This window comes from Schistocerca cancellata, chromosome 6 (assembly GCF_023864275.1).
Source record: "Schistocerca cancellata isolate TAMUIC-IGC-003103 chromosome 6, iqSchCanc2.1, whole genome shotgun sequence".
In the NCBI taxonomy this organism is placed as follows: domain Eukaryota; kingdom Metazoa; phylum Arthropoda; class Insecta; order Orthoptera; family Acrididae; genus Schistocerca; species Schistocerca cancellata.
The window spans coordinates 180,020,711-180,035,442 of NC_064631.1; the positions used below are offsets into that span (position 1 = coordinate 180,020,711).

The 14,732-nt window shown below is 42.6% G+C and overlaps 1 protein-coding gene across 1 annotated transcript in view; it reads right to left on the reverse strand.

Annotated features, from left to right (window-relative positions):
• LOC126088235 (beta-hexosaminidase subunit beta-like) overlaps positions 1-14,732 on the reverse strand; it is a 161,810-nt gene that overhangs the window by 95,944 nt on the left and 51,134 nt on the right. Inside the window, exon 2 of the mRNA XM_049906364.1 lies at positions 973-1,156. Coding sequence (XP_049762321.1) covers positions 973-1,156 — 184 coding nt within the window. The remainder of the gene's footprint in view (positions 1-972; positions 1,157-14,732) is intronic.

Sequence of the window (14,732 nt, forward strand, 5' to 3'; positions counted from 1 at the left end):
GTTTAAAATATCGTAAAATAAGGAGGTAAAAACAAACGCAGGAGTGCAGCTCCTCTGGTACTCGGACAAGTCTAAAAGGATGCTGGGCCTCTGGAGCAACCAGGGAGGCAGGCAGGTAAAACCCTGGAGTTGGGGTGCCACATGCTCCACACCAAGGGACTCAAGCAAATGCTTGGCACGAATTATACACCTCTAATGGATCTATTTCATAGCAGGATCTATGAAACATGATGTGTCAACAAATGAAAGAGTGAATTTAAGTAAGAGGCAATTATGGGCTCAAAAAATTGTAAATAGTAACCTGCTCCTATTGTTTGGACAGAGATAAAATGCATATAATTACACACAAGAAAGAAGGAGAGTAATGCTGCCATAAAACATATGAGTAACATTGAGGAATTCAGTTTTGTTATACTTGCTCCAATTAATGTGACACAGTTGCTAACTTTCTAAAGCATGACAGTAACAGAAATTTGTTGATGAAAACAACAACAAAATTTAACAATATTGTGGAAAGGATAGTTGCTACTCACCGTATATGGCAGAGATACTGAATCACAGATAGGCACAACAAAAAGACTGTCAGAAAATAACAGTCTTTTTGTTGTTCCTATCTGTGACTCAGCATCTCTGCTATATGGTGAGTAGCAACTATCCTTTTCGTGATATTGTTACATTCGATCATTGATTTTCCATTGTTCAACAACAAAATGTGTGTGTTAGTGTGTGTATTTAAACTGAAAAACAGAGGTAGTCTGGAAGCTTTGCTGTTATGTGTGTCTACCACCCCACCTGTTAATCAACCTCAGATGGTTGTGTTTGTTTCTTGCATCACATCAGTATTTGACAGTTCAGGTTTGCTTCTGTGTTGATCTCTACAAATAAATGTCAAAATCATCTAAAGATAGGTGAGCTGACCAGTATTGATGTATAAGAGACCCATAATGCACTCAGTGCAGATTGTGCACTCACAGGACTCATTCATTCCAAAGAACGGTCGATTGCCACACTCGCCATCGAGGTGGATCTGCATCACAGTCATCTGCACGGAGGCCTCACCAGCGTCACGTGGGCCCTCGTTTGCTGCATCTTCCCTGATGATTGCTTCATAGCGTGACAGGGCTTCTGACAGTATGGCACACTCTGGCCCTAGTGTCTGCAAACAGAAGGTACCAAACGTCGCACTGTAGCAGTTTTTACACCACCTTACATTGTCAAACATAATGAAATTTGTATTATATATATCACATTTTTCTTTGTGAAATTTTTACATGAGTGCAAGAAGAAACAGATTAACAGAGAACCTGCTACGGCATCTAGGAGTGGAGGAAGGAAACTGTAGGGGAGAAGACAACATATTAGAGATAATGATGGGGGAAGTGGTTTCACAGAGATACAAACACAAGACAGGACTAGGCGGAGGACAAGATGAAATTTATTTTCATATTTTTTTAAATTTTAATATAAATTATGTTGTTACAGTGAGCAAGGGAAGTGCTAGGAAATGGAACACGTCAACCTTTACCGAGTAATTTTCTACAAGTAATTAAATTAGTAGTATATTTAAAATGGTGTAATTACAGTGATTCTACCACAACAAACAATGACAAAATATTTCACTTATTAATATAGATATAATTGACTGTCAGAATTTGTAATACAGTTCAACATTTGCACTACTATGACACTTCCGTAATAAATGGACAATCTAGTTTTAAGTAATTTACAACAGATTTCACTAAATGAGTAAAGAAAATTCTAGAGGATATTACTTCAAAAATGGTTCAAATGGCTCTGAGCACTATGGGACTCAACTGCTGAGGTCATTAGTCCCCTAGAACTTAGAACTAGTTAAACCTAACTAACCTAAGGACATCACAAACATCCATGCCCGAGGCAGGATTCGAACCTGCGACCGTAGCGGTCTTACGGTTCCAGACTGCAGCGCCTTTAACCGCACGGCCACTTCGGCTGGCGATATTACTTCAATCAGCTCTTCTGTTACAGAGTTACACTGTGCAACAGTTTCTGGTGTCCATTGGGAAAGCATTGAAGATTTGTGTGCTTCAGTAATATACTCCTTTAGGCTAAAGACTGGTTTTGATCTTGTGTTATTTTCATGATACTGTACTGCCCTCTTGTAGGTAGAGTAATAAAGCACACATGAGAAAAAATGTCAGTGTGTCTATCTTTAATTTTCAAAAGGGATTCCTGCATGGATGGCTTTCACTCATAATTTATTGAGAAACAAGGCTTTATTTGGCCAGCGACTGATCAGTCAATAATTTGGAGAACTTGTCTAGTCTGATGTCAATGTGTATCCCTAACACATTTTGAATATTTATTTTCTTTATCTGCTGATTGCTGTATTTCAAAGTCATGTCTTTGACTTTCTGTAACAATTGGAAAGGTATGTACTACATCTCTTTTTTTAATATTTAAAGTGAGTCTAAAATTTAAAGTGCGTCCAATCCAGCTGATCCGTTTTTTGAATATTCAAGAAAATGATGTTGCCAGATCTCACAAGTCTGATGTGTGGTATTCTGTCAACTATGTTCAAAACCTCCTCACAGTTCTTCTACAGACTGAAAGACTGTTTACTAATATAAGAAACAGCAAATGACCCAATACAAAGCCCTGTGGTTTTCCAATGTTTAATGTGCTCCACTCTGATGAAGATGGTGTTTCATGTTCACTCACTGAGTGATATCGTCCTGTTTTCTGTCTGTTAGATAAGACTAAATCCACATCCCTACTTCCCCAATTTGACGATAAGCCCCTTTTTTTCCTAAGAAATAAGTGGCACTTCCATCTTCATAAGATCTACTGCCTTTTACTGTTCATGCCATCCTTTTACTGTATACTGGAATTTGATTGGATCTGATGTGACTTTTATTCCATCTTATTAAATAGTAAATTATGTAACGAAAAAAGGCATACCTCCAGTGATATTGCACTTGTAGCCACTGAATAGGCCTACTGTGTTATCTAACAAGGGTAAGGTCAAGTTGATGTACATCTATATGAAGGAAACAAACTGGAAAACAGTATTTAGAAAGAAGAGAGGAAGTAGATGAAGATAAAAGAGAAGATATGGTATTGTGAGAAAGATCTAAGTAGAAACAAGGCACGTGGAGTAAATGACATTCTCTCACAGTTATCATTATACATATGCCTTGAGAAGAGTGACGAATGCTGTCTGGTGGAGTGTGCAGCGACTAGACTGCCGACAGGCGGTTGTGGATCAAAGACATGGCAGAAAAAGGAACAAAAAGGAGGATCTGGGAAAGCCAGGTGGATGCATTGGCAGAGAGGTGCAATTAAACAGGGTGGGAGACAAGAATGGGGAGGAGATAATAGGACAAAAAGGTGGAAAGTTTGGGTGGAGGGTGTTGGGACAGTATGTTACCATAGGTTGGGTCCATGATAATTACAGGAATGGAGAATGTGTTGTAAGGATAACTCCTATCTGCGCAGTTCAGAAAAGATGGTGGTGGAGGGAAGGATCCAGATGGCTCGAGTAGTAAAGTAGCCATTGAAATGAAGTGTGTTATGTTCAGCTACATGTTATGCTACAGGGTGGTCTAATTTGCTCTTGGCCACAGTTTGGCAGTGGCCATTCATCCTGATAGACAGCTGGTTGGTAGTCATACCAATATAAAAAAGTTGTGCAATGATTGCAGCAGAGTAAATGACATGGCTGCTTTCATAGGTGGCCTGGCCTCCAGTAGGATAGGATAAATCTGTGAGAGGACTGGAATAGAAAGTGCTGAGTGGGTGGACTGGACAGGTTTTGCACCTGGGTCTTCCACAGGAATATGATCCCTATGCCACTTCCAGTCCCAACCTCTTACCACAAGGATCATATCCTCGTGGAAGACCCAGGTGGAAAACCTGTCCTACCAACCCACCCAGCACTTCCTATTCTAGTTCTGTCACAGGTTTATCCTACCCCATCAGAGATCAGGCCGCCTGTGAAAGTAGCCATGTCACTTACCAGCTCTGCTGCAATCATTGCACAGCTTGGTATAATTACCAACCAGATGTCCACAAGGTGAACGGCCACCACCAAACTGTGTCCAAGAGAGCAAAGTAGACCACACTGTGGTACAACAAGCAGCTAAACGTGATACACTTTATTTCAATGGGCGTCTGGATCCTTCCCTCCACCACCAGCTTTTCTGAACTTCACAGATGGGAGTTATCCTTACAACACATTATCTGCCCCCATAATTATCCCGGCCTCAACCTACAGTAACACGATGTCTTCACACCCTCTCTCCAACAATTTCCACCCCTTCTGCTCTATCATCTCCTTCCCATTCTCGTCTCCCATCCTGTTTATTTGCAGCCCTCTGCCAACACATCTGCCCATATTTCCCCACTCCTCTCTTTTCTGTTCCTCCTTCCCCCACCTTCTTGTCCCACAACCTCCTGATGCTGCACCTGTCAACAGTACTCTACCTTCCCTTAACCTACCCCTTCTCCACCCCCTTCAGATTGCTGCTTGCATCCCACGTGGTGTTGCATTCTGACCTGAGGTGCTTGAGAGCAATTGAGTGAGTGAGTGAGTGAGAGAGAGAGAGAGAGAGAGAGAGAGAGAGAGAGAGTGAGAGTGAGAGTGAGAGTGAGAGAGTGAGTCTGTGTCCTCTTTACTGACGAAGTCTGTAGCCGAAAGCTATGAGTGAGTGTCTTTTAATCATGCTTGTCTGCAACTTGATGTGTCTTCTTTATGGTAAGCAATCTGTCTTTTCCCTTCATTGTGGATATTCCTAATTGGAGTTTCTATTGTTTGATTCCATCCGGTATGCTAGTTGTATGAGACAGGCAAAGTGCCTTCAGACTTAAAGAACACTGTAATAATTCCTATTCCGAAGAAGGCATATGCTGTCAGGTATGAATATTACCAAACCATCAGTTGAATAGCATGGTTGCAAAATACTAACACCAATTATTTACAGAACAGTTATAAAACCGGTAGGAGTCAACCTCAGGGAAGATCAGTTTGAGTTCTGGAGAAATGTGGGAACACACAAAACAGTACTGACCCTATGATTTATATTAGAAAGCAAAATTACATTTATAGCACTTGTAGAGTTAGAGAAATCTTTTGACAGTGTTAACTGGAAAATACTCTGTGAAATTCTAAAGGTAGCAGACAAAAAATATGGGGAATGTAAGGTCATTTAAAGTTGTACAGAAACCAGAATGCACCAGTGGGAATCAAAGGAAATGAAATGTGTTGTAAATTGCTTCCAGTGTTATACAATCTGAACACTGAACAAGCAGTAAAGGAAATCAGGGAGAAATTTGGAAAGGTAATTAGAGTTCAGGAAAAAAAATTAAAATGCTGAGGTTTGCTGACAACATTGTGTCAGAGACAGAAAAGGACTTGGAAGATCAGTTGGAAAGAATGAATAAAGATTTGAAAAGAGGTTATAAGTTGAACATTGACAAAAGCAAAACAAGGGTAATGGAATGTACACAATATTTTTTGAATAAAACCATCTAGATTGTTTATTAAAATTTCTTTATATTTTATTATGATGTTTCGACTACTGCCATCAACAGATATCAAAAAGTTTTTAACTAATAAAAGATGACTCTGTCAGTACAAAAACCTATGCTTCAGTAGCCAGCACATCACAGCAAATAAAGAAATTTCAATATGTAGTCTAGACAGTTTTATTCTTTTGGTAACATTGAACATACATTTAAATGTAAGGAAGTTATTCTAAAGATATAAAGTGCAGCATTATATGGAAGTGAACCACAGATGATAAACAATTAAGATAATAAGACAATGGAAGTTTTCCAAATGTGAAGCTGCAGGCATTTCCCTGTTTCTGTGCCAGCCTCATTATTTTTCATCCTCTGAGGAACCGGGTCTGTCAATGCACAATGTCACCACTTTCTTTTGTTTTCAACCTTTCTCCACTTGAAACCAATGGACTTCAACACTTTTCTCAATGCGGTACTACTCCATCTCCAACCAGTCTTCAAGATTGTTCAAGAACTGGCATGAGTTTTCAAACATTCGGCACTATCTTTTGCATACTGTACAACTCTTCTTTGTGTCCCTGACGAAACATTTGTTGGATTGATCAACAATTTCTTTGATTTTCTTCTCCTCGTCCTCCTAAGTTGGAGAGAACTAAATGTTTTTATACAATCTGAAATATTTTCAGGTATGGGTTAACATGTATTATTACTACATTCAACTTTCTTCCTACACATAGTGCTCTGCCAGTAATACAATATGCGTATACATTTTACAATAATTGGCACTAAATGCGGAGCTATTTTGAATTATCCTCTAACAAGCAGTACAATTGAAACTGTGCAATCTATTTTTGCTGGAAGTTCCTGGGGATACTTTGGTGTGATTCCTTGGCAAACTACACTCCTGGAAATTGAAATAAGAACACCGTGAATTCATTGTCCCAGGAAGGGGAAACTTTATTGACACATTCCTGGGGTCAGATACATCACATGATCACACTGACAGAACCACAGGCACATAGACACAGGCAACAGAGCATGCACAATGTCGGCACTAGTACAGTGTATATCCACCTTTCGCAGCAATGCAGGCTGCTATTCTCCCATGGAGACGATCGTAGAGATGCTGGATGTAGTCCTGTGGAACGGCTTGCCATGCCATTTCCACCTGGTGCCTCAGTTGGACCAGCGTTCGTGCTGGACGTGCAGACCGCGTGAGACGACGCTTCATCCAGTCCCAAACATGCTCAATGGGGGACAGATCCGGAGATCTTGCTGGCCAGGGTAGTTGACTTACACCTTCTAGAGCACGTTGGGTGGCACGGGATACATGCGGACGTGCATTGTCCTGTTGGAACAGCAAGTTCCCTTGCCGATCTAGGAATGGCAGAACGATGGGTTCGATGACGGTTTGGATGTACCGTGCACTATTCAGTGTCCCCTCGACGATCACCAGTGGTGTACGGCCAGTGTAGGAGATCGCTCCCCACACCATGATGCCGGGTGTTGGCCCTGTGTGCCTCGGTCGTATGCAGTCCTGATTGTGGCGCTCACCTGCACGGCGCCAAACACGCATACGACCATCATTGGCACCAAGGCAGAAGCGACTCTCATCGCTGAAGACGACACGTCTCCATTCGTCCCTCCATTCACGCCTGTCGCGACACCACTGGAGGTGGGCTGCACGATGTTGGGGCGTGAGCGGAAGACGGCCTAACGGTGTGCGGGACCGTAGCCCAGCTTCATGGAGACGGTTGCGAATGGTCCTCGCCGATACCCCAGGAGCAACAGTGTCCCTAATTTGCTGGGAAGTGGCGGTGCGGTCCCCTACGGCACTGCGTAGGATCCTACGGTCTTGGCGTGCATCCGTGCGTCGCTGCGGTCCGGTCCCAGGTCGACGGGCACGTGCACCTTCCGCCGACCACTGGCGACAACATCGATGTACTGTGGAGACCTCACGCCCCACGTGTTGGGCAATTTGGCGGTACGTCCACCCGGCCTCCCGCATGCCCACTATACGCCCTCGCTCAAAGTCCGTCAACTGCACATACGGTTCACGTCCACGCTGTCGCGGCATGCTACCAATGTTAAAGACTGCGATGGAGCTCCGTACGCCACGGCAAACTGGCTGACACTGACGGCGGCGGTGCACAAATGCTGCGCAGCTAGCGCCATTCGACGGCCAACACCGCGGTTCTGGTGTGTCCGCTGTGCCGTGCGTGTGATCATTGCTTGTACAGCCCTCTCGCAGTGTCCGGAGCAAGTATGGTGGGTCTGACACACCGGTGTCAATGTGTTCTTTTTTCCATTTCCAGGAGTGTATATAATTCTAGCAATGGTATTCGGCCTCTTTCCAGAGTAATTCACGCTCTAAGGGAAGATTATGTAATCAGATGCAACAGTTCTTTTTGAGTTTCCTCAGCATTGCAGCACTTCACTACATTCAACATCATTTTCCAGCACTTGCTTTCTTTTTCAAACTGGAGTCAAAGCCAACCCCCATACTGGGCCAGCAACTATATCCTCACTCATATCTGAAAAACTTGCAATGAGAACAGTGTAAGAAAACACAGACAAGACACATCTTTGGCTTGGAATCTCATTGACTGGAGTAGAATTGTCTTCAATGATAAGTCCCCCTTCAAACTGAGCTCCAATGACCATCAAATACGTGTCTGGAGAGCCCTGGACAGTGGTGGTGTGATACCAGCCTCACTGTCACTCACCATATGACCAAACAACCAGGAGTGATGGTCTGGGGTGCCATTTCTTTTTACATCAGAACCTGTTTGGTTGTCATCCCTTACAGTACAGTGGTGTGTTGACAATATTTTACACCCCATTTTGTTGTCCTTCATGGCAAGTCATCCTCAGCTTACATTTCAGCAAGAAAATGCCAGCTTGCACACAGTAAGTGTTTCTACTGCTTGTCTTCATGATTTCCAAAGGCTACCTTGGCCACCAAGACCATCCAACAGCTGTCAACTGCACTGGTGGAGGAATGGAACACCCTATCACAAGAATTCCTTACGAATCTTGTGGTCACCCTGGGAGCACATTGCAGAGCATGCACTGCTGTCCGTGGTCACCATACACCCCATTAACAACCATGTTCTGCCTTTTATAACGTCCAGGGGACCCTTCATATATAGCGGTGACTTCGGTGTAATTATTGTCTTTGAATAAAAGTGTCATTTCTGTTCGTCTCATTGTATGTTTCTTTTATTTACCTCTTGTATCATATGTGGCAATTATTTATATGTATGGTCCAAGTTTCATCGATAGTTGGCAGTGACATCGTGCGACAGTTAGTTTTGAAACACTAGTGTATTTGAAATCGTTTCAATATACCTTGATTTGGATACACAACCTGTGTAACAATAAACTTCCAGAAAGGAAAGCCACAATAGACGTAGAAAGTACCAATATTAAAAGTCTAGTAGAGGATTCTATATTCTGACATGACTGTCATAAGAAGTGTGACTAAAATATAATTTAAAAATTTATTTGACACTACAATAGTGAAGCCATAGTCACAGTATACAATTTTTTTTCTTTAAAAAGAAAGGGTTACATCACCGGTTTCGGCGAACTACGTCGTCACTTTCAAATGTAATAACATCAGTTGGAGAATATAGAATGGGAATTATGACCACACATCTGTAATTTTTGTCAGATGTACTAACTATTGCAGTGTCAAATAAACTTGTAGTAGAGTAAGTAAATGACTTGAGAAACGGGATAATATCTACGCAGAAAGTTCCAAGGTAGCAGAAAATACTGGAATATCACCTGACTTGAATGTAACGGCTCGCAGCACACAGAAACGTAAAGGCAAAACAAAACACTTTGTAGATAAAACACGAGAAGCAGGGAACTTAAGTATGAGGCTTGCAGCTGTGGGCAACATGTTTTTTATTGAACTACATCAGCCTTGATGATTCTAGACTATCAGAGCGTGTAGAAAACAGGACATCTTTGTACAGTATAAAGAGGATTTGAAAGAAGATATTTTGCAGTTGAAAAAGATTCATGAAGCTTAGTTTTGTATCTGAGCCTGATCTCGATCTGCTCCTTCTCGACGCTCTTCATAAGCGCAATTTTAATAACATATTGCGAAATATAATGTTGGCCTTACCGATTTTCTGCACTTTGCCTGTTATTGTTGCCCAAACAGGGAGCATTCACCGTTCATGCAAGAGTTGCGAACTGTTTGAGAACTAAAGGTCGGGGAGGGGGGACAAGAGTAGCTTGTCGAATTAGCTATGAGCGCAATACAATCACATTTAGTCTGTTCATTAGATTATACTGGGTCAGCGAATGAGATCGATCTAAAGGAGCTGCAAAGAAAGTATAATCTTGTGAAGTATCGAATTTATGTAAACTGTGAGTATTAAAAAGTTTCTTAAAAAGGCGTTGTTTGATTTTTTGTATTAAAATTTAATGGCTTTAAGCAAAAAATCAAAGTTCACAACAAAAAAATTTGGGGATGGGCCTTAGAATGCTTACCCAGTGCCCAAAAATCAAAGTGCCGGCCCTGCGTGTCTGTGGTTACATTGCGAAGAAAAAGAGGCTGTGATCTCTTCTATGACTATTAACTCTAACCACGCAGTGAGCAATGGAAGACCACAGAAAGAAACGACTTTTCTTAAGAGAAGTTTCTGTGACTGATCAAAACACACGAGACGAGTCTATTTCATAGAGAGTCTGTCGCAGTTATTCAGCAACGTGATACTACACCTTTGACCGACCAACTCGCGCGGCATTTCCTGGCCTATGACGAGAACCGTTTGATCAGTTCACTGCGGTTCTTGGATCGAACATGAAACGCACTGAGCAGTCACGAAATGATCGCTGGAAATTTCATGACACTTCTCGACTAGAAGAAGAACGATTTATCAGAAATGAAGTTATGAGTGCCTCCAGCAATACAAAACGAAATTCTAGAAATTATGGCTCCAATTGTTTAGCGAGACAAAGCGCACCAAAAATTTTCGAGTGTACTCAGTTATGGCAGAGTCGACGACAGGCGTTGCTGGCCGGGATAATATCATTCTTTACATACTTCGCGTCGCTACTGAGACGTTCGAAGTAAAAGAACTTTCTCAGGGTTCCGCTGGACTCCAGGGCACAAACGAAACAATATTTTCATTTCTCCACATAATTTCCATTCCTCTCAACGCCATCTTGGAACCAGCGCCTGTATACCCACACGATAAAATTCTGGACCAACCTGTTGGAGCCACTGTTTGGCAGCATGCACAAGGGAGTCATCATCTTCAAACCTTGTTCCACAAAGAGAGTCTTTCAGTTTCCCAAAGAGATGATAGTCACATGGAGCCAGGTCAGGACTGTAAGGCAGGTGTTGCAGTGTTGTCCATCCCAATTTTGTGGTCGCTTCCGTGGTTTTTTGACTGACATGTGGCCGTGCATTGTCGCACAACAGCAAAACATCCTCCTTTTGCCGATGTGGTCGAACACGACCCAGTCGAGCTTGAAGTTTCTTCAGTGTTGTCAATATGCATGAGAATTTATGGTGGTTCCACTTGGTAGGATGTCCACAAGCAAGAGTCCTTCGGAATCGAAAAACTCCATAGCCAAAAGTTTTCCAGCAGAAGGTGTGATTTCGAATTTTTTTTTTTTTTTTGGTGAATTTGCATGATGCCACTCCATTCATTGCCTCTTCGTCTCTGGTAAAAAATGATGGAGCCATGTTTCATCACCTGTCTCAGTTCTTCCAAGAAATTCATCTCCACCATTCTCGTACTGTTCCAAAAGTTCGCTGCATACCGTTTTCCTTGTTTCTTTGTGAGCCACTGTCGACATCCTGGGAACCCACCTGGCACACCTTTTTTAACGCCAACATTTGCAGTATTCTGTAAACACTTCCTTCCCCTATCCCAACGTAGCGTGACAATTCGTTCACTGTGACGTGTCTGTCAGCAGTCACCAATTCGTTAACTCTCTGCACATTGTCTGGAGTGTGTGCAATACGAGGCCTGTCGCTGCAAGGGCAATCCGCAACATGGCCGTGGCCGCTTTCATCACGTAACCTGCTTGCCCACCGACTAAATGTACTGTGATCGACAGGAGCATCTCCATACACCTTTTTCAGCCTCTTGCGGATGTTTCCCACTGTCTCGTTTTCACAGCACAGGAATTCTGTGACAGCACGTTGCTTCTGACGAACGTCAAGTGTAGCAGCCATCTTGAAGACATGCTGTGACGGCGCCACTCACGGGAACAGGTTGAACTAAGTTTGAAAACAAGCGGGAAGGGTGTATATACACACTGTAAAACTTTCACACATGCAGAGTGAAAACTGTATTTTTACAAAAATAGTGTGCATTTCTTTTGGAGTGACCCTCGTATCTGACTGGAAGAAGGGCATGAAGAAAATCATCCTTCCAAGACCAGCCAAGGAGCTGTTGCATCCACTGCAGTAACCATTGTTTGAGCCTTGCTCTACAGGAAGAGTCAACAAACTCGTGCACGAGACTCGGAAAGCACTAGACACCGGCGCCCAGGTGGAGACCGCACAGGGAAAGGTGGCCGATGTGTTGTGACCAATTTTCGTCCAAAGCGCTGGGCGAGTTCATTCACAGTTTACAAGGGGAGGCCGACACTGCCATCTCTCGGCTTGCCGGTGATGACAGAATAGAGGAGCACGCTCTGCAATCTTTCTCTTACGATTTTACAAAAACTATAAGGTAAAAAAATTATTTTTGGTTTACTTGCAGCTTTTTATGTCAGGTTTTTGAAAATGTGCCCATAATTTCTTTAGCGGTCATAGTTACTGTGATATTTATGTGGAAATCAGACACTGCCCGAAATTCGAAGAAGTTTGCAATGAAAAATGGGGGTTGCTATGATCTTGTGTTTGGTGCATATTAAATAATATGGTACTGAGTATGAAATTGCATTTTTCTTTAGACTTGGGTGGAGGTCTCTCTCCACCACCAATGTTGAGAAAGTTGATCAGACACAACAAACCAGCATTAAAGCTAGAGTGAAATATCCACAACATTCCTCATATTTCATTGCCTAAACGGTTTGAGATATCGAAATGAGATTTTGGCAAATCTGGCAAATCATAGCACACAAAGAGGAGAGTATTTTGTCATAGGTTATAATGCAAAACTTTACTATCCACAATGTTGTTCCACTAACTACAGACTTTTTCGATGAAAGAATCCAATTTTTAAGGGCTATTGATAGCTGGTGAAACGAGAAATGCTATTGGGCATTGGAACAACTGAAGTGAAGACATTACACGTTCATTTTGTACCGAGGACACACTATCATAAGCAGTTCCTCACTTAATAAACCACTGTTTCAGAATTTTCTCGCAACTGCGCCTGCACACCATGTTAGGGAGGTGAGACTGTAAACTCCGGTGTGTTTTGGCAAAAGCAGCAAATTTTAACAAGACAACAAGAGAAATGTGTAAGTTTTATTCAAAATTCGCCACTCATGACACTTCTCTCAGTTACAGTTAGCAGTCCAAGCGAAAATAAAGCGTTGCATCTTTCGTGGAAATCTTTTTAGATACTAACCAAAGTAGAGGTGACAGGTTTTTTTGAATGGTCATTGTTGGGTCTCGCCGTCTCGTCTCGTATAGGGTGCCTAAGGGATGCTGCATTCTCAGAATGCTATACAACAGTTAGAGCAAATAACATTAATAGTTTTATTTCTGTAAAGCAGATTGACAATACTTAATTTGAATGTACAAAATGTTGTCGCAATCGATGGGCGACATGCAATATACTTCAGAGTCTTTGTCTGTATGTAATGTTCCTGCAAGTTGACACACAGTTCGTGGATCACTACTGTCAGATATCGTAGCACTCTCTGCTAGGCCATGCTAATGCTGTCCACTAATGTCCAGCTGAGGCTGGCAGGAACGTTGCTTATATTCACTTCTTGTCGAGGTCGCCCCTGGGGCGGCATGGTCCTTGTCAGCAGGCTATTGGCTGACATTCCCTTGCCGCCTTCTGTGGTGTTGCGTTCTTCCTCTTTGTTCCGGCACTTGTGGTTATGCCAGAACAGTCATCATGCAAGTGTTGGCATTGAAGGACCCCACTTAACATTTACAACAAATGTGGGTGTAGGCTTCAGTTTAGAGCGGCACGTCCCCTACAGTGCTCGGCATTTCCCCTACAGCGCCTGCCGGCAGCCCCCACCACTGCTGCTCTTCCCACACAGGCCCTGCTGTCTGCAGTTCTGCCAGCCATGGTATTCTGCACGGACTCTAGATGCTGTGTTTCTTGACTTCCGTAAGGCGTTCAATACAATTATGTGTTGCCACCTATTGAACAAAATGTGAGCCTACAGAATGTCAGATCAGCTGTGTGATTGGATTGAAGAGTGACTAATACACAGAACACAGAAAGTCATTCTCAATGGAGACAAGTCTTCAGACCTAAATGTAACTTCAGGTGTACTGCAAGGTCCAGTAATTTTCACAGTACAAATAAATTACATCCACGAGTCTCTTCACGGATGCTGCTGCTGTATACAGAAAAGTCACAACGCTAGAAAACTGTAGCAAAATGCAGGAAGAGCTGTTGACGATTGAGGCTTGCTGCAGGCAGCGGCAACTGACCCTCAACATAAGCAAATGTGATATGTTGCAAGCACACAAACAGGAATATGCATTATGCTGTCATTATACAACTGCAGAACAATCATCGGGAGCATTACATCCATAAAATATACTAAAGCTCCAAAGAAACAGGTATAGGCATGCGTATTCAAATACAGAGATATGTAAACAGGCAAAATACAGCACTGTGGTCAGTAACGCGTACTGGTATATAAGACAACATATGTCTGGTGCAGTTGTTAGATTTTTGCTGCAACAATGGCAGGTTATCAAGATTTAAGTGAGCTTGAACGTGATGCTATAGTCAGTGCACGAGCAATGGGACACAGCATCTCCAACGTAGTGATGAAGAGGGGATTTTCCCATATGACCATTTCACGAGTGTATTGTGAATATTAGGAATCTGGTAAAACATCAAATCTCCGACATTGCTGCGGAGAGAAAAATATCCTGCAAGAACAGGACCAACGAAAACCCAAGAGAATCGTTCAACGTGACAGAACTGCATCACTTCCGCAAATGCTGCAAGTTTCAGTTCTGGGCCATCAACAAGTGTCAGTGGGCGAACCATTCAACGAAACATCATCGATATGGGCTTTCAGAGCCAAAGGTCCACTCCTGTACC